Below are 27,275 nucleotides of genomic sequence, written 5' to 3' on the forward strand. Positions count from 1 at the left end.
AACCACTCTGAACTCCAGTTTCTGGAGACACGCGGGGGACCCAGATGCCTACAGGACTCTCGGCCATCGGTCGGAGAGTGAGAGTGACTTTTCTGTCGGTGTGGACGTCACCAGACTTCAACCACTCTCATAAGGGACACATTCAAGAGGCAGACTCAGTGAGCACCAAAGCCCTACTGTGTCTCCAGCACAGCAATTCTTCCATTATAGACACAGCAGGCCCTCACAACCAATTGGACCAGAGGTCAATTCCTCCCAGTGTACCAACAGCAATCAGGGCTTTTAACTACACCAAGACTTTCCACTCAGCCCACAAAGGGTTGTACCAAGAGCGACCACCTAGGGTGATTGGGGAAGCTGAGCTACCGGCCCCTATAGGTCACCGACCACACAAAGCCACTCCATCAACACAGGGAGGCAGCCAAAATGTGGAGACATGGAAGTATGTCACAAGTAGGAGAGATAGATGAAAGCAAACTAATGGACGACACAGTGTTCAGAACTATATTTATAAGGTTACTCAAGAATCTTCTAAAAACCGCTGAGAAACTTGAAGAGACCTTCAAGGACCTAAATGAGAATACCAAAAAAATGAAAAAGAACCAGTCAGAAATTATGCATACACTGTCTGAAATAAAGAATATACAGAGTAGACCACTGCACCCGAAGAGTCAAACCAAAGATCTGGAATATGAGGAAGAAAAAAACACCCAACCAGAGAGGTGGAAAGAAAGAATCCAAAAGTGTGAGGATAGCATAAGGAGCCTCCGGGATGGCTTTAAGCGTACCAATATCTGAATTTTTGGGGTGCCAGAAGAGAGAGAGCAAGATACTGAAATCCTATTTGAAGAAATAATGACAGAAAACTTCCCCCACCTGGTGAAAGAAATAGACTTACAAGTTCAGGAAGCACACAGAACCCCAAACAAGAGGAATCCAAAGAGGACCACACCAAGACACATCATAATTAAAATGTCAAGGGCAAAAGACAAAGAGAGAATCTTACAAGCAGCAAAAGAAAAACAGTTAGTTACCTACAAGGGAGCACCCATACGACTGTCAGCTGATTTCTCAACAGAAACTATGCAGGCCAGATGGGAATGGCAAGAGATATTCAAAGTGATGAATAGCAAGAACCTACAACCAAGACTACTCTACCCAGCAAAGTTATCATTCAGAATTGAAGGGCAGATAAAGAGCTTCACAGATAAGAAAAAGCTAAAGGAGTTCATCACCACCAAACCAGTATTATATGAAATGCTGAAAGGTATTCTTTAAAAAGAGGAAAAAGAAGAAAAAAGTAAAGATAAAAATTATGAACAACAAATACATATCTATCAACAAGTGATTCTCAAAATCAAGTGAATTAAAAATCTGAGGAACAGAATAAACTGGTGAACATAATAGAATCAGAGGCATAGAATGGGAGTGGATTGATAATTCTCAGGGGGAAAGGGGTGTCTGTGTGGGGGGTATGGGAAGAGACTGGACAAAAATCATACACCTATGGATAAGGACAACGGGGGGGGGGGGAGGGAACCGGGTGATGGGGAGATTTGGGGGGAAAAAAGGAGAAACAATTGTAATAATCTGAACAATAAAGATTTATTTAAAAAAAATATATCAGCCTCAGATGGACGAAGTATCCAAAACAGGTGACCACCAAAATTTGGGTCTGCTGCTTGGAGCTGAGCGTGCCAAGAGCCTCTGTCTTGACTGTCTACTTTTACAAACCTATGTACCTGGTAAAGAGCAGATTTTGCATCCAGACCTAGATTTGTCTAATTAAAATCTTCATTGTAAAAAAAAAAAAGAAGAAGCGGACAAGAATGTTATGCATAAGGTAAAACAAATGCCATCAGAGTTTGCTTAGGCTTATTTTTCCTTTCTTCAAGAATCTGTTTTTCATCCATGATTTCTGTGCCAAGTAGAGCTGATGTCCTAAACTCCTAGGTTGTTGGATGTTGGCTTCTGTGGGAAGGGCAAGGTTGGGTGCATGGGGAGAGCAGACGGTCCAGTTGAAGCTGTGGGAGAAGAAGAGAATCTTGATCTCAAAGAAATCAAGAAAGGGGGAAGTCTGACAAGGTCAGCCTGGACCTTAACTGAGCCCATCTGTCTTTCTGCATCTGTGATAACATATCCTTGAAATGTCTGGTTAACTTGTAACTTCCCTTTTCCCGGACCCTTTGGGGCACAACCTAATGTGCCTGGGCACCAGGACAGGATACCACAAATTCCTTCATTGTTATTAGCATCATATTAATTGTGCTCTGTTAACTTTCCTGCACCCACGGAAGTATGTGTCTATCATTTTACTTTTTATCCAATCCAGAGGTTTCCCCCGCAACCCACCCCCGTTTGCTTTCTCCCGCCTCTCTAATTTATCAGCAGTGGATTTCATGTAACCACGTACATTACCCTCCTTGGATGGCAATGTATGAAACAGATGAAAACCCGCCATTCTCTGGAGCACTATCCCAATCCGTTGAGATACTGCTTCCCAGCAATTGTCCACAGATTGGCTCAAATAAACTCACAAAAATTCTTTTGAGAAAACAATAAAGGAAAAAAGAGTGATTTGATAAGTAGTTGAAGAAACAGAACAAGAAAATCTCACCTCTGCTTTTGAAACCACAGACCAACCACAACCAACACAACCAGGGTAACCATTATAGCCAAGCAGGTCAATATGGGGAGGATGTGGTATCCATCTGGTTGGGGATAAAATAAGAATGCCAATTTATGAAGTGTCTCTATTCTACCTCAGGTAATGCTTCTCATTTCACAGGGGTGGGGCCTTCCATGCATTTTCCTCTGTATTTTCTAGAGCCCTCCTTTCAGTTCTTCCTGGTCTATGTCCCTGATCTCAACTCTCTCTCTCTCTCTCTCTCTCTCTCTCTCTCTCTCTCTCTCTTTTTCTCTCTCTCTCTCTTTTTTACCACATCATTAGATCCCTCTTTTATTCTTTAAATATATTTTTATTGATTTTTTACAGAGAGGAAGAGAGAGGGATAGAGAGTTAAAAACATCGATCAGCTGCCTTCTGCACACTCCCTACTGGGTATGTGCCCGCAACCAAGGTACATGCCCTTGACCGGAATCGAACCTGGGACCCTTGAGTCTGCAGGCCAATGCTCTATCCACTGAGCCAAACAGGTTAGGGCTTCTTTTTCTCTTTACTACCTCTAATCCTCTCCTGTTTTCTTGAAATTTAATTGCTTTCATTCTTCACCCTTCTTTACTTGGATTTTCCCACTTTCATCCTCTGTGCATAGTATTCCTATTCATTTCCCTAGGGGCTCATTCACTAGCCCGGGAACTATGGGAAGACTCTCATTTCCCCCAGTGGCCCTTGCTCATCCTCACCCCAGTGCATGATTAGAGCATGGCCTGGTTCTTCCTCGCCCCAGTGGATGATTAGATCGTGGCCTCCGAGGCTGCTGTGTTTCACTCGACAAGTCAGGCCAGTCGCCTCTCTAGCTGCCACATCCAGGGTCACTCGAAGATACCACGTTCTGTCAGCATTGGGCAGGATGTCACCTTGCTGAGTGCCAGGCTGCACCTGCTTACCCCGCATCCACCGCACCCACACAGGCTTGGGATGGAAGCCAGACACATGGCACACCAGCAGCAGACGCCCAGGACCAGGACTAGCGCCTTTGGACACCCAAGCCTCTGGCTTCACTGGAAAGATGAGAAGAAGCGGACTTATTGAGTCAGGAGCCTTAACAGTTTGAGTAACCACTTCTTTCTCTTTTATTGGAAACTCATCCTCTAGCCTCTAATTTTGTGTTTCAAAGAGATGATAAAGAGTTAATAACGCAAATACAAGGATGTGAGAATAAGGAGGAAACTGGTCTTGCAAGGCATGTCAGGCCATAAAAACTGAACAATGCAACTGCCCCGGGGAGGGGTGGTCGTTATTGTTGGCCACAGGACAGATCACTGGATATGGCCTGAGGACCCTAACACCTGGGGGCCTTCCTGTAAGCCTATGAAAGGGGGTGGAACCATATCTGCGAGACAAAGACCCCAGAAGGTTATAAAAAGTGAAGCTCTCTGCCTGTTTCTTCACTCTGATTTGGAAATTATTCCCGGAGTCCACTAGTGTTAATAAACGGGTCTTTCCCTCTCTCTAGGAAGGGTGCTTGGGATTTCTTTGGTCTTCAGCAACAAGAAGAGGGGCAGTTGGGCTGACCTTGCCGTTCCAGTTCTGACTTCCCTGCTGCAGCGATGCCAGCCAGAAAGCGAGGGCAGGTGTAACTGAGAAGATTCCTCGCAACTTCTTTAATGACTCGGTAGCGATTGAGCACTTTACAGACATTCTGAGCCCGACTTCCTGCTCCTGGAGACGGCTTCCAGGAATATCCTTGGAAACTCAGGAAATCGGAACCTTGGTATGCGCCATATAAGAAGGCTTCTGAGGCCTTCCCAGGATGCATTGTGCAGCCGGATGATATCTGGATCACAAAGGGATCTGGGGGTGGACAAAGAAGAGAGCGTCCCTGTGGAAAGAGTTGTTGGGAGGGAAAGGGAACAGTCGGTGAAGTAAAGGGAATCAAGGGAAGGAAAATTATCTGGCAAATCGCATGGGATACTTGTGCTGGGATGAAAAGGGGAGGGGGAATTGTGGGAAGAAAATGTGAAGAGAATAAAGGCATGTAAAAATAATTCATCTGACAAGTATCACAGGATCACACTCATGTAGAATCTAAGTAACAAAATAAACTGAAGAATGGAGTGGATCCAGAGACATGGAAGCATGCAACAGAGTTCAGAATCTTGGAGGGAAGGCAGGGGAGGGTGGGTGGGTGGGAAGTAATCAACCAAGAACCTTGTATGGGACAGTGAGGGCCTGGGGCGGGGCAGGGGGGGGAGGGCGGCTGGGGACAGGCTGGAGGGGGTTAATGGGGGGAAAAAAGGAGGACATATGTAATACTTTCAACAATAAAGAATTGTGGGGTCTTTTAAAAAAAAATAATAATTAATTTGAAGGAGCTAGATGGGAAGGCTTAGAAATATAGCAGACTCATCAGGAAGAGCTTACTTGGGAGGCTTGGGTACTGGTTAGGCCACGTAAACACTCAGGCCAGGAAGAAAGGAGAGCAGATCCTGGCTGGGAAAAGCTGAATCTGAGGCCAAGGGTGAGGAAAGAACATCAAAAGGAGACAGCCATCCCAAGGAGCCAGAATATGAGGGTACATTCAGGGGTGTGAGGAGATATGTGCATGTAGGTCCTGCTGGGTTTGTGCTGGGGTGGAGGTAGAATGGGAATGACCAGAAGGGTGAAGCAAAGAGGAGAGAGTGAGTGAAGGGAAACAGAAAACAAGGTCCGGAAGGTTGAATGAGAGTAAGAGCCCATATACCATCTTCACCTGGTCGGACCCCTCAGGCAAAAACCAGCTTGGAATAGCAAACTCACATTCCAACTGAAACTGACTGGAATGCGCCTGCACTTCCCGGGGAAGAGTATGGAAGTACAGCTGCAATACCGCATGGATGCTCTCCAACTCCTCCTTGCTAAAATTCCCCTGGGACCAGGGCAACAGATAGCTGATGGTGCCTGACACATTGTCCCAGCGATGAGTCTGCACTTCGCCCAGCCAGCCTGACCCCTGGTTGTTCTCCCAGCTGCGGTTGGCGAACGAGGAGATCTGGAGCACTTGAAAGGAAAGGGGTTCTTCTCCTGCTAGATGATGGGGTCCTAGGACTTGGCCAGCTGAGAGACAGAGAAATGACAATTGAGACAGGGTGAAAGGATGGGAGAAGAAGGGCCCATGTAGGAAAAGAGAAATGCAGATAAAGTTGGCACATATTCTCATCTCCCCTTCCCCCTGACCCAATTTCTTCTCCCCAAAATCAGAGAGAGAAACTGAGACTGGGGTCAAGGTTATGTTGCCCAGAACTAGCCTGGCATGCAGATGACAAGGGCACCGATGGGGAGCGTTACTCCCTCCCCCAGATACTCCCCAGAACCTTTCTCCACCCTGCTATGCCCAACCACAGGTATCATTCCACCCGGGTTCTCCTTACCCTCTGGGCTTGGCCAAGGGCAGAGAATTCCCTTGAAGAGCAGGGGCAGCAGCAGCAGCAGCAGCATTGAGTCTTGTTGGGTAAAGGATGCCATAGCAGGACAAGTGCTCCTCAGAACTCGGAGACCAGCTTCCCCTCCAAACCCTTTTGCGCTCTTATCTAACTTCCCCTCCACACAGACAAACACCCCTCTCCTTCTGCTCACTTCTCTGTCAGAGAAACCTCACCACAGCCTCCCTCACCACAGCCTCCCACAAGGTCTCTCATTTCCCCTCCATCTCGATCACTATCTTGGCTTCCACATTTTCTTCCTGCCGCTGTCTGTGCCCTAACCTCCCCATGGTGCGAACAACTATGAAATGAGTCTGGCTTCCAAGAAGGTCTGCAGTGTGTGGTCTGGCTGGAAAGTTACGTCCCTCTTGGCCTTGGGGAAATCAAGTCCAAAGAGAGGTGATGGAAGGTCCTTGGTAGTGCCCAGTGGCCTTTCCAGCAGTGCCCTCACTCCTTATCTCTGTGTGGTCTCCTTCCTCTCCTATCAGCTTCCCAGCCTTCCTTTCTTCTTTATCTTCTCTGTATGATTTTACCTACCCATCAGTTTTTCCTCTGGAGTCTACCATCATTCTTCTCATTTCCTTGCCTGTTCTCCTTATCCCCTCAGACTCTCTCTATCTTTCTATTCTGCTCTTCACAAAAACATTATTAGAAGACATGATGCACTTTAAGTGTAGCTGCATCATCACAGGCAACTCTCCATGTTCCATAGTGAAGAGGGAGCAGCAGTAGCAATACAGGTGATCAGATCATGGAAGGAAGACACACTTCTTCTCAGTTTCCCCAGTTAGACAAACTGTGGCTGTTAAAGGGACCCATGAGTGGGATTGACCTGGAAGTGGTGAGCTGACAGACAGAGATTTTCACTCATGTTGTATGAATGGTTCTGTAGGGAATACACAGGGAGAGGCCTCGGATCCCCATTCTACCCTAAAGGAGTTGAGTGTGTCCACAGGTGCCTGAGTTTGAAGAGCAGCCATGCAGCTTCCTGTTCACAGTTCATGGCCTGGAGCACTGGTGTCCCCTGGGTGGTATTTGATTAGAGACGAGTGTTATGTGAGGCAGAGAAGTGACCCAGGGGACTAAAGTGTTCATGGGAGAATTAATTACTGTGTTGAGTCTTTATTTTTTACCCTTTCATTAATGCTTGCTGTGGCAGCCTGAAGACAGTTTAACTATTAGTCCTTTGTTTGGTTTTCATATAAGCATTCGAGTGACATTTATTCAGAGCCCAAAAGATATGCCAGCCACTAATATTTCAGATAGATGCCCTTAGGAGAAAACAACAACAACAAAAACCCAGCCTAAAACCTCTACTCTTCTACCATAGAGGACTCACAGAATTGTGCTCCCAGTTATTGAGAAAAGTTTACACTCAGTCTCACCCGGTGTCTGAATTTTAAGACATTAGCATTAGATACCGCATGTTCAATGCTGGGGAGAAATATTTGAGAATTCTGAGTTAATGTGAGAATCTTAAATTTTTTTTTCAGACAAATTATCATTATTTTATATGGCCAAAATTAATCCATATTTGAACACTCAAAAACTCAAAGACTATGCCACATAATTCTTCTTATGAAATTAATGATCTGAATCAACCCAAAAATTAACCTGAATAATGCAAGGAATACTGATATAAATTTTTTTAGAGAGAGGGAAAGGGCAAGAAGGAGTGGGGGATGGGGAGAGAGAGAGAAAGAGAGAGAGGGAGAAAAACAATGAGAGAGACACATTGATTGGTTGCCTCCCAAACGTGCCCCAACCAGGACCAGGGGTAGAACGTGGAACCCAGATACTTGACCTTGACTGGGAATTAAATTGCAATGGGCTGACGCTCCAACCACTGAACCATGCCAGCCAGGGCAATTTTTATAAATGACTCAAAGTATATGAAATGAAAAGACTTCTGTACAGCAAAAGAAAACATCAACAAAATAAAAGGCAACCAACTAAAGGTTAGAAGATATGTGCAAACAAAATCTCTGATAAGGAGCTAATTATATAAAGAACTCATACAACTAAAAAAAAAAAATCCAATTTTTAAAAATTGACAGAGGACTTGAAAAGATACTTTTCCCTAGGGTACATTCAAATTGCCAACAGATATATGAAAAGATGCTCAACCTCACTGGTTAAAAGGAAATGCAAATTAAAATCACAATGGGTTACCACCCCACACTTGTTAGAATAGCTATTATCAACAAGACAAGAAATAACTTGAGTTGGAGAGGGTGGAGAGGAAAAGAAGCCCTCATACACTGCTGGCAAAAATGTGAATTTGTTCAGCCACTCAGGAAACAATATGGAGTTTCCTCAAAAAAAAAAAAATAATAGAGGTCAGAGAAATGGTGCAGTGAGAGTCCCTTGCTTTCTCCCCTTGAAGTTTCAGCTATTTAAACAGCTGTAATTCAACAAAGAGTTCTCTTCTCAACCCACAAACACACCTGAGAGAGCTGCACAAGGAAACACATGAAGGTGGGCAAGGGGAGCAAACCAGGGAGGTGGGAGAGAGAAGAGCTAAGATGGTGCCAGGGATGAATCCCTGAGCTTGCAACCTGGAGCTCACTGGGAATCTCAGCCCAGAGAGGGAAGGGTTGGGTTGTCACTGGCACTCCCTTCAGAGAGGAACAGAGAAACACAGTGAGCATTCCTAGGGAAGTGGTCAGTGTCTGCTGCAGCTGAACCCAGTGACCTGGACAAGCACAAAGAACAGAGGTATGGCCATGGTTGTGCGGCAATTGGCATTTCAGACAGAGGAACAAACCACCAAGCCTGGTCAGCTCCCATCACCCTGCCAGAGCCTGCCTCCTCTCACCCTCCCAGAGCTAGCAGCAGGGCCCAGAAGAAGCTGAAGCAGTGAGTGTGGGAAGGCAGAGGACATTACCTACAAACCTGACGGCTAATAGTACAGAAACATTTTCCCTGAGCAAGAGCTGCACTCTGCAACCAATTCCAGGGTCAGTGGAGATACAAAGGGGAGGCCACTGAGGTCTGCCAGTCACCATTCCCGACTATAAAGCAACAAAGGTAGCAGCCTGCTTCTCCCAGCTAACCACACACCCACCCAGTGTGGCTTCACTGCCAGCAGTGTCTAGCTTCAGGAGGCAGCACAGGGAATTTACAGATTGGGAAACCTGATGTCCACCGCATTCCCTTGCAGAGTTTTTCCCCTGAGACTGAAGCGACCTAGACACAGAAAAGATGTCCAACTTCCCAGAAAACAAAGATGGGCAATTTAATGAACCCAGAAATAAAATCAATGAACAAAACTAATACTTTACCAACAAGATTAAAACTTTTAAAAAAGAACCACATAGATATTCTGAAGAAGAGAAACTCAATAAAATTGATAAAGAATAAACCAGCAATCTTAAGAAATGGAGTTGACCAGATGAAGGAAAGAAGTAGTGCTATTAATACAGAAATCTAGAAATGATGCAGGGCAAAGAAGAGAGATATTTGAAAAAAATTTTAAATGAAAGAACTCTACAAGAACTATCTGACTCCATCAGAAAGAGCAATATAAGAATAATGGGCATATCAGAAAAAAAGAAGAAAGAAAACAGAGAGCCTCCTCCAAAAAATATAGTTGATGAGAAATTTCCAAACCTATGGAAAGAACTAAATCCTTAAATCCCAGAAGCAAATAGAACACCTAATTACCTCCATTCAAAAATGCCTTACTTAAGGCTCATTATATTAAAACTGTCAAAAATTAATAACAATGAAAGATTTACCAAGGTAGCTGAGAAAAGAAGACAGTAAACTATAAAGGAAATCTCATTAGATTATCATCAAATTTCTCAGAAGAAACCTTACAAGGGAGGAGAGCTGGGAATAAAATATTCAAACTACTTAAAGAGAGAAATTACCAGCCAAGAAAAATATACCCAGCAAATTTATCCTTTAGATATGAAGGAGAAATAAAACATTTTCTAGACAGATAGCAGATGAGGGAATTTGCCACAGAAGACCTCCAATGCAAGAAATATTCAAGGGGCTTAATATAACTGAAACAAAGAACAAAAGGTCACAAAACCACATGGAGATTACCCACAGGCAGGCAGAAGCATGATATTACAACCCTTTTTTAGAATAAGATACTGTACTGTACACTTAAATATCACACGAAGGCAAAAGCAGGTAATAGCATTTTAAAAAAGGAAGAAGACAAAAGCTACTCGAATTCAGAAATGAACACACAACATAAGTAGGGATAACCTGTTTCAACAACAAAAACATAAAAAAGAGAAGTAAAACAATGCATTTGTGAAACAGGATGGTGATTAGATGCATTCAGAAGAACAAAGAATACTGTCCATATAAAATTTTCTTTAACATAAACCTAGTGGTAACCAGACACACACAAAGAAAAACACCCAGAACTAAACATAATTGGACTAAGCTCACCAATAAAAAGGCATAGATTTGATAAAAAACAAAACCAACCTAAACATATGCTGCCTTCAGGAGATACATATCAACTGCACAAACAAATACAGACTCTAACTGAAAGGGCAAAAAAAATTATTCTCCAAGCAAATGATATCCATAGGAAAGAAGGTATAGCATTGCCTATATCTGAGAAAATAAATTTCAAGATAAAAAAGGTAACAAAATACAAAGATAGACATTTTATAATGATAAAGAAAACAATATATTAAGACACAACACTTCTCAATATCTATGCACTCAATCAAGGAGGACCAATATATAAAGCAACTACTAAGAGCACTAAAAACAAACAACAACAAAAAACTAACGAAAACCGATTAACATAGAGGACTTCAATATCCCATTGACAGCTATGATAGATCAGAAAAACAGAAAATCAGGAAGAAAATCGCCTTAAATGAAACACTAGACCAGTGGTTGGCAAACTCATTAGTCAACAGAGCCAAATATCAACAGTACAACAATTGATATTTCTTTTGAGAACCGAAAAACAACTTCTGCGCATGGGCCATGAAGTTTCAATGGCACTGTACTTGCGTGCCCACACGTGATATTTTGTGGAAGAGCCACACTCAAGAAGCCAAAGAGCCGTATGTGGCTTGCGAGCCACAGTTTGCCGATCACTGCACTAGACCAAATGAACATAATTCACATATACTGAGCCTTTCACCCCAGAGCACGAGAATATACATTCTTCTCTAGTGCACATGAAACATTATCAAGGATACACCACATATCAGAGTATAAACTAGTCTGAACAAATTTAAGAAGATTGAAATTATATCAAGCATTTTCTCTGACTGCAATGTTTTCACATTGGAAATCAACTATAAAAAGGCAGAAAAACCCCACAAATATATGGACATTAAACAACATGCTACTAGAAATGACTGGGTCAAGAAAGAAATAAGAAGAGAGATCAAAAATTATAGAGAGAAAATACAACATATCAAAACTTTTAGGATGAAGTAGAAGTAGTAATATGAAATGTTTATATCACTACAAGCTTATCTTAAAAAAAAACACAATAAAAATCTCAAATTAAAAACCTAGCATTATATCTTTAAAAATTAGAAAAAGACACACAAATGTAGCCCAAAGTCGGCAGAAAAAAATAATCATCACTAGAGCAGAATTAAATAAAATAGAGAACAAAAAGATAATACCAATTTAAATCAACAAATAGCTGGTTCTTTGAAATGAATAATGAAATTGACAAACTTCTGGTTAGCCTCACTAAGGAAAATAGAGAACATTCAAATATTCAAAATCAGAAATGAAGGAAAATTATCACAGACACTACAGAAATACAAAGGATCATACAAAAAATTCTATAAACAACTATATACCTAGAAGAAATGGATAAGTTCCCATAAATATATATCTTTCCTAGACTGAATCATAAAGAAGTGCAAAATATAGTTCTGTAGACAGATCAAGAGTGGGGAAATTAAAAGAACCATCAAAAAATTCCAAAAAAGTAAAAGTTCAGGACCAGATGGCTTTATTAGTGAATTCCACCAAATAGTCAAAGAAAATGTAACACCTATCTTTCTCAATGTTTCCCAAAATGTTAGAGAAAAGATAATACTTTCAAACATTTTATGATGCCAATATGACTCTGATACCAAAACTTTGCAAGGATAATTCCCCCACAAAAACAAAGAAACAAAAACTATTGACCAATATCTCTGATGAATATAGATGCAAAAATCCTAAGCAAAATACTAGCAAATTAAATACAATACATTAAAAAGATAATACATCATGATCAAATGGAGTTCATTTCAGAAGCACAAGGATAGTTAAACATGAGCAAATCAATCAATGTTATACACCACACTAACAAAATAAAGGGTAAAAATTATATGATCATATCAATAAATGCAGAAAAACATTTGATAAGATACAACATTCATTTATAATTAAAACAACCAATTATCCCTGGCTGGTTTTGCTCAGTGGATAGAGCATTGGCCTGCGGACTGAAGGGTCCCAGGTTCGATTTCGGTCAAGGGCACATGCCTGGGTTGCGGGCTTGATCCCCGGTGTGGGGCATGCAGGAGGCAGCCAATCTATGATTCTCTCTCATCCTTGATGTTTCTATCTCTTTCTCCCTTTCCCTTCCTCTTCAAAATCAATCAATCAATATATATATATATATATATATATATATATATATATATCCAATTAATTAGTTATAGAAGAAAATTACTTCAACATAATAAAGTAATTACCACTAAACCTCAGCTAACATCATGATTTCATTCATGTGTGGGATATAAAACTGAAAGCAACAAATGAACAAACAAGAAAAACAAACAAAAAATCATAGACACAGATAACGGTATGGCTGTTACCAGAGGAAAGGGGATGAGAGTTTAGTAAAGTGTAAAGGGGGTAAATATATGGTGACAAAAAAGGATTTGACTTTGGGTGGTAGGCACACAATAAATTTAATTTTTTTTTAATTAAAAAAGAATAGAGCTCCCACAAGGTCCAGCAATCCCTTTTTGGGTACCTACTCTAAAATTTTGAAAACACTTATTCCTAAATATATATGTACCCCTATGTGCATTGCTGCATTATTCACAGTAGCCAAGACATAAAAATTACTTGTGTCATTGGATTTATGAATGGATAAAAAAGATGTGGTACATCTTTAAAAGGGGTCATTCTCGAGAAAGAAGAACAAAGTTGGAGGGATCACAATACCAGATATCAAGTTATACTATAAAGTCACTGTAATCAAAACAGGCTGGTCCTGGCGCAAGAACAGGCATATAGATCAATGGAATAGAACAGAGACCCCCCGCCCAAATCAACCCAAGCCATTACACTCAATTAATATTTGACAAAGGGGGCAAGAGCATACAATGGACTCAAGAGAGTCTCTTCAATAAATGATGTTAGAAAAATTGGACAAATACATACAAAAAATAAATAAAACTAGACCACCAACTTACACTATACACAACAATAAACTCAACATGGATAAAAAACTTTAAAAAAGACTAAGTCGTGAAACCACAAAAATGCTAGAAGAAACCATAGGCAGCAAAATCTCTTGTAGCAATATGTTTGCGGATACATCTCCTACTCCCAGGGCAAGAAAAACTAAGGAGAAAATAAACAAATGGGACTACATCAAAATAAAAAGCTTCTGCACAGCAAAAGAAACCATCAACAAAATGAAACGGGAGCCCACTGCATGGAAGAGCATATTGGACAATGATATATCTGATAAAGGGTTAATATCCAAAATATATAAGGATCTCATACAACTTAACAAAAGGAAGATAAACAGTCCAATTAAAAAATGGGCAAATGACCTAAATAGACACTTCTTCAAAGTGGACATACAGATGGCCAAGAGACATGAAAAAGAAAATGCTCAAAGTCACTGATCATCAGAGAGATGTGAATTAAAACTACAGTGAACTATCACCTCACACCTGCTAGAATGGCTCTCGTGAGGAGGATGAGAAAAGGGAACCTTAGTGCACTGCTGGTGGGAATGCAGACTGGTGCAGCCACTGTGGAGAGCAGTATGGAGTTTCCTCAAAAAATTAAACACAGAACTGCCATTTGACTCAGTGATCCCACTTCTAGGAATATAACCTGAGAAACCCAAAATACCAATCAGAAAGAATCTATGCACCCCTACATTCATAGCAGTACTTTTTACAATAGCTACGATCTGGAAACAGCCCAAGTGCCCATCAGTAGATAAGCAGATAAAAAAGCTGTGGTACACTTACACCATGGAATACTATGCAACACTAAAAAAGAAGGATGTCTTACCCTTTGAGACAGCATGGAGGGACCTGGAGAGTATCATGCTAAGCAAAATAAGCCAGTCAGAGAAAGACAAGTATCACATGATCTCACTCATATGTGGAATCTAAGTAACAAAATAAACTGATGAACACAATAGATCCAGAGACATGGAAGCATGGAACAGACTGCAGAATCTCAGAGGGAAGGCCAAGGGAGGGTGGGTGGGTGGCAAGAGATCAACCAAAGAACTTGTACACATATGTGCATAACCCATGGACAACAGGGTAGTGAAAGCCTGGGGCAGGTGGCAGGGATGGGCGAGAAGAAGTCAATAGGGGGAAAAGGAGACATATGTAATACTTTCAACAATAAAGATTTTTTTAAAATTTAGTCTGGCCAGCATAGCTCAGTGTTGACCTACGAACCAGGAGGTCACAGTTCAATTCCTGGTCAGGGCACATGCCTGGGTTTCAGACTCGATCCCCAGTGGGGTATGCAGAAGGCAGCCAATCAATGAGTCTCTCTTAACATTGGTGTTTCTATCTTTCTCTCCCTCTCCCTTCCTCTCTGAAATCAATAAAAATAGATTTTAAACAAAAAAGAGAGAGAGAAAAAGTAAAACAAAAAGGAAAGCAGATAAAATGCTACTAAATCCACAGCCCAAAATACATGCAAATGAAAAATAATACAAATATGAGAATGCAAATATCATAAGTGTAAATAAAAGCATACAAAATATAATAATGAAAGATTTTTTTATTTTAAATGATTGGTTAGTAACATTATAGAGCTTTCAATTGTACAATTCTATAATATATCCTCTGTATTTTCTAATGTGTGTTCACCACCCAAAATTAAGTCTTCTTCCGTCACCATGTATTTGACCCCCTTTACCCTTTTCTACCTCGCCGAAACATCCTTTCCCTCGAGTTACCACCATACTGCTTGTTGTCTCTGTGTATAAGTATTTTTTTGTCTTATTTGTTCATTTGTTGCTTTCAGTTTTATATCCTACGTATGAATGAAATCATAGTTTTTGACTTTTTAAAATCTAACTGATTTCACTTAGCATAATATTCTCAAGATCCATCTATGTTGTTGCAAATGAAAATATTTCATTTTTTCTTATGGTTGAGTAGTATTTCCTTGTATTTATGTACCACGTCGTCTTTGTTCTATCATCTATGGAGAGACACTTCGGTTGTTTCCATGTCTTGGCCACCATGAATAATACTATAATGAACAAAAGGGAGTAACCCAAGAATGTCTCTGAGCGGAGTTATAAGTTTGCCTGGGAAATTATTCATCCTGAAAACTGTACCTGCAAGAAATCAAGGCAGGGACTACGGCACCTGGACCCCTACAGCACCGCCTTTGCTTTTACTAGAAACTAAAGGATCCATTGCATCATGTGCATGAAATATAAAGGGGAGCGGGGGGTGTTTTGAGTAGCAGCCCTTTAGTTCTACAGAAAGTTCAAGTAGATTAGACTTTTTTTTCATTTTATTTAACCTGGGGGGTGTGAAGGAGTAAGATCCTACATATTTTTGCTAAAAAGTAATGGAGGGAATATGTGCCTTATCACATAGTAAAACGTACTAGAAGGTTAGTGTTAATTTACAGGGGAAATGTACAGAAGCTTAAATGAGAGAAGTGGATATAGAAGCTTAGGGTCCAAAGGTGAAGAAAAGAGATATGGCCAGAGTAGGCCCTGATGACAGGTGCCATATTAAAAAATTCTTCTGTTTTTCAAGGCAGTGAAGGATTTTGAGCAGGAGACTGATGTGGTTAAAATAGCATTTAGAAAAGTTCCCTAGTCCGCAGTGAGATTTACAATCAGAGAGTGACCTGAACAAGGCAGGGGCAGTGAGAACGGAGAGTGGAGTGACACAGCATGATGGTAATTCGGGTTAATCAAACAAAGAGTGACCAGGAGGAGGTAGCGTGGCAACATTTACAAAGATCGACAACACTGTTTGGGAAAGATGGCGTTGAGATGCACAGGTCCATTTGGGTCATGTTAAAACTGAGACTCCAGCTGGAGGTATTTGGGTGGTTCGAGGCATATGGGTTGTTGCAAGGAGATGCTATGGGCTACACAGCAGCTGCTAAGCACACGGTGCCATAGGAAGAAGTGTAGATATCTGTATATCTGTCCTCTCTTTCAAATTATATTTTTAAGTTAAATTTATTTATTTATTTTTTTTTATTTTTATTTTTTTAATTTCTTTATTGATTAAGGTGTCACATATTTGTCCTCATCCCCCCATTCCCATCCCACACCCCTCCCCTTGGATGCCCCAACCCTCTGTTGAACTTAAGCATTGGTTAGGCTCATATGCATGCACACAAGACCTTTGGTTGATCTCTCCCCCCTCCCCCCACCCTCCCCTATCCTCCCTCTGAGGCCCGATAGTCCGATCGATGCCTCCTTGTTTCTGGTTCTGTTCTTGTTCATCAGTCTATGTTGTTCATCATTTCCCCTAGATGAGCGAAATCATGTGTCACTAGAGATATACTTATAAGAATTGAATGTGCGACGAGCAATAATAGTTATGCTGACAGGCAAATGAATCAGTCTGTAGTGAGTTTCTTTCTGGACCAACAGTTCTTTTGAGACCCAATATCAATGACCACCAGTTCCCTATGAGTACATGTCGGCACTGACCCCTCAGCTCTGGATGGTGGACAAATGGTGGTAATGCAGGTCCGACTCCCTCTGGTTTGGTCTCGGCCGGACCCAGGGGCACTGCTTCACCCGGATCCAGGGGCCCACGGCCTCACCCGGACCCGGGGCCAGGCTCACCCGGATCCAGGGGCCCACGGCCTCACCCGGACCCGGGGCCAGGCTCACCCGGATCCAGGGGCCCACGGCCTCACCCGGACCCGGGGGCCAGGCTCACCCGGGTCCAGGGGCCCACGGCCTCACCCGGACCCGGGACCCAGGCTCACCCGGATCCAGGGACCCACGGCCTCACCCGGACCCGGGGTCAAACTCACCCGGATCCAGGGGCCCACGGCCTCACCCGGACCCGGGGCCCAGGCCCACCCGGATCCAGGGGCCCACGGCTTCACCCGGACCCGGGCCCCAGGCTCACCCGGATCCAGGGGCCCACGGCCTCACCCGGACCCGGGGCCTGGCTCACCCGGATCCAGGAGCCCACGGCCTCACCCGGACCCGGGACTCAGGCTCACCCGGATCCAAGGGCCCACGGCCTCACCCTTAAGTTAAATTTAATAAATAGAATTATCTGTATCATGGAAAATGTTAAGTCTCTTAAATTTGTTCTTTTAAATAAATAATTATTGAGCATTTACTATATGCCAGGCATTTTACTAAGAGCTGAGAATATCATGGTAAAGCAAATTAACAGTAGATAAAGAGGTATAAATCCTTTGTTCTGATGGAGTTTAGTGTGAATGAAAGAGTTATACAAATGAATATATAAATACAGCTGTCATAAACAGAAAATTTAGAAGTATACGGTGCCATGGTAACAAATGATAGGAGGCATGGACCAAGTGAAGGAGATCCGGAAGGATCCCATGAAGCGATGACAGACCTGCATTCTGAGAGAAGATGAGAAGTTATCCTGAGAAAGAGAACATAGTTTACGCTAAGACCCAGTAAAGAGAGAAGTATATCCATTTGAGGAACTGAAAAAAAGGCAACAATTCACATGTATTTCATGACACAAAACTTCTCAAATATCATTACAATCAGCTTCTCTGTTTTAAGTATATACTATATATATACACACACTGAGTAGCCAGATTATTATGATCTCTGAACGCATAATAATCTGGCCACTCAGTGTGTGTGTGTGTGTGTGTGTGTGTGTGTGTGTGTGTGTATATATATATATATATATATATATATATATATATATATATATTGGAGGCCCAGTGCATGAATTCTTGCATGGGTCGCGGGGTCCGGCCAGCCTTGCCAGGGGGACGGGACATGGGCTGTTGGCCGGCCTGCCTGCTGCTCAAACTCATGATCGAGGAGACAATTCGCATATTAGCCTTTTATTATATAAGATATACACAGAGTGGCCAGATTATTATGCGTTCAGAGATCATAATAATATATATATATTAGAGGCCCAGTAGATTCATGCACTGGTGGGGGCATGGCCAGCGGGGATAGTCCTGCCTTGGGAGCGCCGCTCATCCTGGTGAGTGAAGTGGCTGTGGACCCGCTCTCTGAGTGGCTGCTCCCTGGTCCAGCATATTACGTGGAGCCGGAGCATTAGCCTCTCCAGGGAACCCGGTCAGGGCCAGGCCCAGGGACAATAGCACTGAGAGGTGGTGGATTAGGCCTCAGTCCTGCAGTGGCCATGAACCCGCCTCCCAACCTCCAGGGCTGCTCTGCGAACTTGGTGGCGGCGACACTGCACAGTCTGTGGGCATCCAGAGGAGGCAGAAGGGAGCGAGGAGGAGGAGCTTGGGGCAAGGAGAAGGAGCCTGGGGCGAAGAGGCGACAATCACAGCCCCGGTTCCTGCCCCTTGGCCCAGGGTTGGCAGTGGGAGCAGCTGCTCCTCCTGGTCAGCCAAGTGGCACTCCCACTATGGTAGTGCACTGACCACCAGCGGGCAGCTCCTGCATTGAGCATCTGCCCTCTGGTGGTCAATGAACTTCATAGTGACTGGTCAGCCGGTCGTTCTGGTCATTCTGCTGTTCGGTTGCTGGGCTTTTATTATATAGGATATTTTGAAAAAATGGACAAAAGGTATTTTGGGATATAATTATACACTGGGTTCCATATTATACTCTTATAAAAATTATATCATGTCTATGTCTAATAACATATTTGGAGGCTGATTATCTGATACTGACATAGTTTACTCATGCCTGCAGCATCTGCAAATCTCAAACTCAGTAATGGATGTGTCAGAACTTATTATTCATTAAAACACCAGGTTCCTATGTGCTGGTGTCACCCAGCATTTTCAGAATAACAGCCTCTTTGAGAACTTCTGGGTAACATGGGATCTTTCTTCCCCAACTCCCACCATGTTACACAGATGTGCACTCAAGCAAGCTCGAGTACTTCACCTTGCTACACCACCTAACAGGCCTCCAAGGCCCTTTGAAGCTTTTGTGGAGGTTCTGTAGTTCTGTGCATGACACTATGGCCTTCTGTAAGTGGAATGTTCACCACACACCTGAATACCATGCAGACAAAAGGTGCTGGATCAAACTTGACCCCCTATGGGGAACTTTCTCTCGTATGGGGAACTTCCAGAACATTGAAGTGAGGAGGCTGCCTAATCCTCTCTCCCAAATCAGTGATGACACTGGACAATTTTTAAAATGTTTTTATTGATTTGTAGAGAGAGAGGAAGGGAGAGGGATAGAGAGACTGAAATATCAATGATGAGAGGGAATTACCGATCAGCTGCCTCCTGCATGTCCCCTACTAGGAAGCAAGCCCACAACCGGTGCATTTGCTCTTGACTGGAATCAAACCCGGGACCCTCAATTTGCAGGCCGATGCTCTATCCACTGAACAAAACCAGCTAGGACCGTTTAGTGGTTTTTATGTGAATGACAAAGGCAGGGTAAACAGATTTAGGATTAGCTAGTTTGAATAGTTTTAGTGAACCTCTGATTGTAGAGCATGTCCCCAGAGGTCTGATGCTTGGTCGTGGGGTGATTGAACAGGGGAATAGTGTAAGAGCTGGAAAAAGCAGAATGTTGAGGGTATGGGCTCTGGATTGGTTAGTTTTCATAGTAAAGGCATGCTCTAAAGAAAGAGAGGGAGATGAATCTGCATCCAGAGTCTAAATATATGAAACTTAAAGTAAAGGCATAGAAGAAAAATGTCCTTTTGTTACCAAAGAATCTAACTTCCCTGTTGCTGATGGGAGCTGGGCTCTGTGGACTCCGCTGACAGGAGCTCTTGCCGAAGCCCCCACGGGAGAAGGGGCTGTGGGAAAAGACTTTATTTGCATGGAGCTACATTCCTCAGGCTCCACAGTCCCTGCCTCTGAGCCCAGCCCTGAGAAAGGTACAGCTGGGCTCCCGCAGAGCCAGCAGCAAGGCCAGTGTCCAGAGCTTCGATTCCCCGGTGCAGCTGGGTCCCATACATTCAGTCAGATGGAGTCCATTGATCCACTGGGTGGGGCCCACACAATGCATTAATGGATTGGTCTGGAGATTTCAATTGAACAGCCCCGGGAAGCTTCCGTGAGAAACAGGCATCCGAATTCGAGTTTGAAGGATCAATAAACATGTGGCCAAAGCAGAAAAGAGATATCGCAAGATGGGGGTCGGTGGGAGGACAGGTTTCCAAATGAGTCCGGTTCTCTATCAGAATACGCTGTTTTAAAACAATCATGCTTTGTTTATTTAATGAACCATATTTAAGCAGAGAGATTTACAATAGCTAAGATTTGAAAACTGCCCAAGTGTCTATCAGCAGATGAGTGGATAAAAAGCTGTGGTACATTTACACAATGGAATACTACATGGCAGTAAAAAAGAGAGCACTCTCACCATTTGCAACAGCATGGATGGCCCTGGGGAGTATTATGCTAAGCGAAATAAGCTAGTAGGAGAAAGATAAGTATCACATGATCTCACTCATATGTGGACTCTAATTAACAACATAAATTGATGAACAAAATAGATCCAGAGATAGAGAAGCATGGAACAGACTGACGAATTTCAGATGGAAGGCGTGGGTGGGAGAATGGGGGGTGGTGATTAATGGGGGAATGCACATGCATACATGCATATCCCATAGACACAGGCAATAGTGAGGTGAAGGCTTGGGAGGGGCAGGTGCAGGTTGGAGGGGATCAATGGGAAAAAGAGGGAGGACATCTGTAATACTTTCTACAATAAAAATAGTTGTGTGATTTTTTTTTAAGAAGCAGACAAGAATGGTATGCATAAGAAAAAAACAAATGCCATCAGAGTTTGCTTAGACTTATTTTTCCTTTCTTCAAGAATCTGTTTTTCATCCATGATTTCTGTGCCAAGTAGAGCTGATGTCCTAAACTCCTGGGTTGTTGGATGTTGGCTTCTGTGGGAAGGGCAAGGTTGGGTGCATGGGGAGAGCAGACGGTCCAGTTGAAGCTGTGGGAGAAGAAGAGAATCTTGATCTCAAAGAAATCAAGAAAGGGGGAAGTCGGACAAGGTCAGCCTCTACCTTAACTGAGCCCATCTGTCTTTCTGCATCTGTGATAACATATCCTTGAAATGTCTGGTTAACTTGTAACTTCCCTTTTTCGGGACCCCTTGGGGCACAACCTAATGTTCCTGGGCGCCAGGACAGGATACCACAAATTCCTTCATTGTTATTGGTATCATATTAATTGTGCTCTGTTAACTATCCTGCACCCACGGAAGTATGTGTCTACCATTTTACTTTTTATCCAATCCAGAGGTTCCCCGCAACCCGCCCCCGTTTGCTTTCTCCCGCCTCTCTAATTTATCACCAGCGGATTTCATGTAACCACGTACATTAACCTCCTTGGATGGCAATGTATGAAATAGATGAAAACCCGCCATTCTCTGGAGCACTATCCCAATCCGTTGAGATACTGCTTCCCAGCAATTGTCCACAGATTGGCTCAAATAAACTCACAAAAATTCTTTTGAGAAAAAGAAAAAGAAAGAATGGGGGAAGAAAGAAAATAACAGAGGAAAAAAGAGTGATTTGATAAGTAGTTGAAGAAACAGAACAAGAAAATCTCACCTCTGCTTTTGAAACCACGGACCAACCACAACCAACACAATCAGGGTAACCATTATAGCCAAGCAGGTCACTATCAGGAGGATGTGGTATTCGTCTGGTTGGGGATAAAATAAGAATGCCAATTTATGAAGTGTCTCTATTCTACCTCAGGTAATGCTTCTCATTTCACAGGGGTGGGGCCTTCCATGCATTTTCCTCTGTATTTTCTAGAGCCCTCCTTTCAGTTCTTCCTGATCTATGTCCCTGATCTCACCCCTCTCTCTCTCTCTCTCTCTCTTTTTTTTTTTTTTTTACCACATCATTAGATCCCTCTTTTTTTCTTTAATTATATTTTTATTGATTTTTTACAGAGAGGAAGAGAGAGGGATAGAGAGTTAAAAACATCAATGAGAGAGAAACATCCATCAGCTGCCTTCTGCACACTCCCTACTGGGTATGTGCCCACAACCAAGGTACATGCTCTTGACCAGAATCGAACCTGGGACCCTTGAGTCTGCAGGCCGACGCTCTATCCACTGAGCCAAACAGGTTAGGGCTTCTTTTTCTCTTTACTACCTCTAATCCTCTCCTGTTTTCTTGAAATTTAATTGCTTTCATTCTTCACCCTTCTTTACTTGGATTTTCCCACTTTCATCCTCTGTGCATAGTATTCCTATTCATTTCCCCAGGGGCTCATTCACTAGCCCGGGAACTATGGGAAGACTCTCATTTCCCCCAGTGGCCCTTGCTCTTCCTCACCCCAGTGCATGATTAGAGCATGGCCTGGTTCTTCCTCGCCCCAGTGGATGATTAGATCGTGGCCTCCAAGGCTGCTGTGTTTCACTCGACAAGTCAGGCCAGTCGCCTCTCTAGCTGCCACGTCCAGGGTCACTCGAAGATACCACGTTCTGTCAGCATTGGGCAGGATGTCCCCTTGCTGAGTGCCGGGCTGCACCTGCTCACCCCGCATCCACCGCACCCACACAGGCTTGGGATGGAAGCCAGACACATGGCACACCAGCAGCAGACGCCCAGGACCAGGACTAGCGCCTTTGGACACCCAAGCCTCTGGCTTCACTGGAAAGATGAGAAGAAGCGGACTTTAGTGAGTCAGGAACCTTAGCAGTTTGAGTAACCACTTCTTTCTCTGGTCTTGGAAACTCATCCTCTAGCCTGCTATTTTGTGTTTCAAAGAGATGATAAAGAGTTAAAAACGCAAATACAAGAACTAAAGCACTAAGGATGTGAGAATGAGGAGGAAACTGGTCTTGCAAGGCATGTCAGGCCATAAAAACTGAACAATGCAACTGCCCCGGGGAGGGGGAGGTCCTTATCGCTGGCCCCAGGACAGATCACCGGATATGGGGGCCTTCCTGTAAGTATCATATTCATTGTAGACTATTAAAATGGGGGCCTTCCTGTAAGCCCAAGAAAGGGGGCGGAACCATATCTGCAAGACAAAGACCCCAGAAGGTTATAATAAGTGAAGCCCTCTGCGTGTTTCTTCACTCTGATTTGGAAATTATCCCGGAGTCCACTAGTGTTAATTAATAAACGGGGTCCCTCTCTCTCTCTAGGAAGCGTGCTTGGTATTTCTTTGGTCTTCCGAAACCAGAGGAGGGGGAGTTGGGCTGACCTTGCCTTTCCAGTTCTGACTTCCCTGCTGCAGCGATGCCAGCCAGAAAGCGAGGGCAGGTGTAACTGAGAAGATTCCTCGCAACTTCTTTAATAACTCGGTAGCGATTGAGCACTTTACAGACATTCTGAGCCAGACTTCCTGCTCCTGGAGACGGCTTCCAGGAATATCCTTGGAAACTCAGGAAATCAGATCCTTGGTATGCCCCATATAAGAAGGCTTCTGAGGCCTTCCCAGGATGCATTGTGCAGCCGGATGATATCTGGATCACAAAGGGATCTGGGGGTGGACAAAGAAGAGAGCGTCAGTGTGGAAAGAATTGTTGGAAGGGAAAGGGAACAATCTGTAAAGTAAAGGGAATCAAGCAGAAAAATCTGGAGAATCGCATGGGATACTTGTGCTGGGATGAAAAGGGGAGGGGGAAATGTGGGGAAAAAATGTGAAGAGAGTTAAGGCATGTAAAAATAATTCATCTGACAAGTATCACATGATCACACTCATATGTGGAATCTAAGTAACAAAATTAACTGAAGAATGGAGTGAATCCAGAGACTTGGAAACATGGAACAGAGTTCAGAATCTTGGAGGGAAGGCGGGGGAGGGTGGGTGGGTGGGAAGTAATCAACCGAGAACCTTGTATGGGACAGTGAGGGCCTGGGGCCGGGAGGGAGGGGGTGGGTGGGCGGGGGGGGGGGGCGGCTGGGGACAGGCTGGAGGGGGTCAATGGGGAAAACAGGGGGACATATGTAATACTTTCAACAATAAAGAATTGTGGGGTTTATAAAAAATAATAATTAATTTGAAGGAGCTAGATGGGAAGGCTTAGAAATATAGCAGACTCATAAGGAAGAGCTTACTTGGGAGGCTTGGGTACTGGTTAGGCCACGTGAACACTCAGGCCAGGAAGAAAGGAGAGCAGATCCTGGCTGGGAAAAGCTGAATCTGAGGCCGAGGGTGAGGAAAGAACATCAAAAGGAGACAGCCATCCCAAGGAGCCAGAATATGAGGGTACATTCAGGGGTGTGAGGAGATATGTGCATGTAGGTCCTGCTGGGTTTGTGCTGGGGTGGAGGTAGAGTGGGAATGACCAGAAGGGTGAAGCAAAGAGGAGAGAGTGAGTGAAGGGAGACAGAAAACAAGGTTGGGAAGGTTGAATGAGAGTCAGAGCCCATATACCATCTTCACCTGGTCGGACCCCTCAGGCAAAAACCAGCTTGGAATAGCAAACTCACATTCCAACTGAAACTGACTGGAATGTGCCTGCACTTCTCCAGGAAATAGACGGAAGTACAGCTGCAATAACGCCTGGATGCTCTCCAACTCCTCCTTGGTAAAATTCCCCTGGGACCAGGGCAACAGATAGCTGATGGTGCCTGACACGCTGTCCCAGCGATGAGTCTGCACTTCGCCCAGCCAGCCTGACCCCTGGTTGTTCTCCCAGCTGCTGTTGGCGAACAAGGAGATCTGGAGCACTTGAAAGGAGAGGGGTTCTTCTCCTGCTAGATGATGGGGTCCTCCTAGGACTTGGCCAGCTGAGAGACAGAGAAATGACAATTGAGACAGGGTGAAAGGATGGAAGAAGAAGGGCCCTCATAGGAAAAGAGAAATGCAGATAAAGTTGGCACATATTCTCATCTCCCCTTCCCCCTGACCCAATTTCTTCTCCCCAAAATCAGAGAGAGAAACTGAGACTGGGGTCAAGGTTATGTTGCCCAGAACTAGCCTGGCATGCAGATGACAAGGGTACCCATGGGGAGCGTTTCTCCCTCCCCCTGATCCTCCCCAGAACCTTTCTCCACCCTGCTATGCCCAACCACAGGTATCATTCCACCCGGGTTCTCCTTACCCTCTGGGCTTGGCCAAGGGCAGAGAATTCCCTTGAAGAGCAGGGGCAGCAGCAGCAGCATTGAAGCTTGTTGGGTAAAGGATGCCATAGCAGGACAAGTGCTCCTCAGAACTCGGAGACCAGCTTCCCCTCCAAACCCTTTTGTGCTCTTATCTAACTTCCCCTCCACACAGACAAACACACCTCTCCTTCTGCTCACTTCTCTGTCAGAGAAAACTCACCACAGCCTCCCTCGCCACAGCCTCCCACAAGGTCTCTCATTTCCCCTCCATCTCGATCACTATCTTGGCTTCCACATTTTCTTCTGCTCCTATCTGTGCCCTAACCTCCCCATGGTGCCAACAACTATGCAATGAGTCTGGCTTCCAAAAAGGTCTGCAGTCTGTGGTCTGGCTGGAAAGTTATGTCCCTCTTGGCCTTGGAGAAATAAAGTCCAAAGAGAGGTGATAGAAGGTCCTTGGTAGTGCCCAGTGGCCTTTTCAGCAGTGCCCCCACTCCTTATCTCTGTGTGGTCTCCTTCCTCTCCTATCAATTTCCCAGCCTTCCTTTCTTCTTTATCTTCTCTGTATGATTTTACCTACCCATCATTTTTTCCTCTGGAGTCTATCTTCATTCTTCTCATTCCCTTGCCTGTTCTCCTTATCCCCTCAGACTCCCTCTATCTTTCTATTCTGCTCTTCACAAAAACATTATTAGAAGACAAGACGCACTTTAAGTGTAGCTGCATCATCACAGGCAACTCTCCATGTTCCATAGTGAAGAGGGAGCAGCAGTAGCAATACAGGTGATCAGATCATCAAAGGAAGACACACTTCCTCTCAGTTTCCCCAGTTAGACAAACTGTGGCTGTTAAAGGGACCCATGAGTGGGATTGACCTGGAAATGGTGAGGTGATGGACAGACATTATCACTCATGTTGTATGAATGGGTCTGTAGGGAATACACAGGGAGAGGCCTCGGATCCCCATTCTACCCTAAAGGAGTTGAGTGTGTCCACAGGTGCTCTGAGTTTGAAGAGCAGCCATGCAGCCTTCTGTTCACAGTTCATGGCCTGGGATCACTGGTGTGCCCTGGGTGGTATATGATTAGAGAGCAGTTTCATGTGAGGCAGAGAAGTGACCTAGGGGACTAGAGAGTTCATGGGAGAATTAATTACTGTGTTGAGTCTTTATTTTTTACCCTTTCATTAATGCTTGCTGTGGCAGCTTGGAGACAGTTTAACTATTATTCCTTTCTTTGGTTTTCATATAAGCATTCGAGTGACATTTATTCAGAGCCCAAAACATAAGCCAGCCACTAATATTTCAGATAGATGCCCTTAGGAGAAAACAACAACAACAAAAACCCAGCCTAAAACCTCTACTCTTCTACTATAGAGGACTCACAGAATTGTGCTCCCAGTTATTGAGAAAAGTTTACACTCAGTCTCACCCGGTGTCTGAATTTTAAGACATTAGCATTAGATACCTCATGTTCAATGCTGGGGAGAAATATTTGAGAATTCTGAGGTAATGTGAGAATCTTAAATTTTTTTTGTTCAGACAAATTATCATTATTTTATATGGCCAAAATTAATCTATATTTGAACACTCAAAAACTCAAAGAATATGCCACATAATTCTTCTTATGAAATTAATGATCTGAGTCAACCCAAAAATTAAACTTAATAATGCAAGGAATACTGATATAAAATTTTTTAGAGAGAGGGAAAGGGCAAGAAGGAGTGGGGAATGGGGAGAGAGAGAGAGAGAGAGAGAGAGAGAGAGAGAGAGAGAGAGAG

At 43.6% G+C, this 27,275-nt stretch overlaps 2 protein-coding genes across 2 annotated transcripts; both read right to left on the minus strand.

The window, feature by feature from the left end:
- Window positions 1-1,941: 1,941 nt before the first annotated feature.
- Window positions 1,942-25,556, minus strand: LOC307093804 (T-cell surface glycoprotein CD1e, membrane-associated-like; the record flags this gene model as incomplete). Its single annotated transcript, XM_079762082.1, is given in 7 exon segments — window positions 1,942-1,992; window positions 1,994-2,024; window positions 2,618-2,711; window positions 22,812-23,090; window positions 23,650-23,928; window positions 24,882-25,181; window positions 25,496-25,556. Coding segments are annotated over 7 exon segments (1,095 nt in total).
- Window positions 3,320-6,127, minus strand: LOC307093718 (T-cell surface glycoprotein CD1e, membrane-associated-like; the record flags this gene model as incomplete). The annotated part of the gene is made up of 4 exons (XM_079762011.1): window positions 3,320-3,684; window positions 4,199-4,477; window positions 5,423-5,719; window positions 6,034-6,127. 4 exons carry the CDS (start codon window positions 6,125-6,127, stop codon window positions 3,320-3,322), a joined length of 1,035 nt encoding a protein of 344 aa, XP_079618137.1.
- Window positions 25,557-27,275: the final 1,719 nt, after the last annotated feature.

Source organism: Cnephaeus nilssonii (genome assembly GCF_951640355.1).
Source record: "Cnephaeus nilssonii genome assembly, chromosome: 21".
Lineage (NCBI taxonomy): Eukaryota > Metazoa > Chordata > Mammalia > Chiroptera > Vespertilionidae > Cnephaeus > Cnephaeus nilssonii.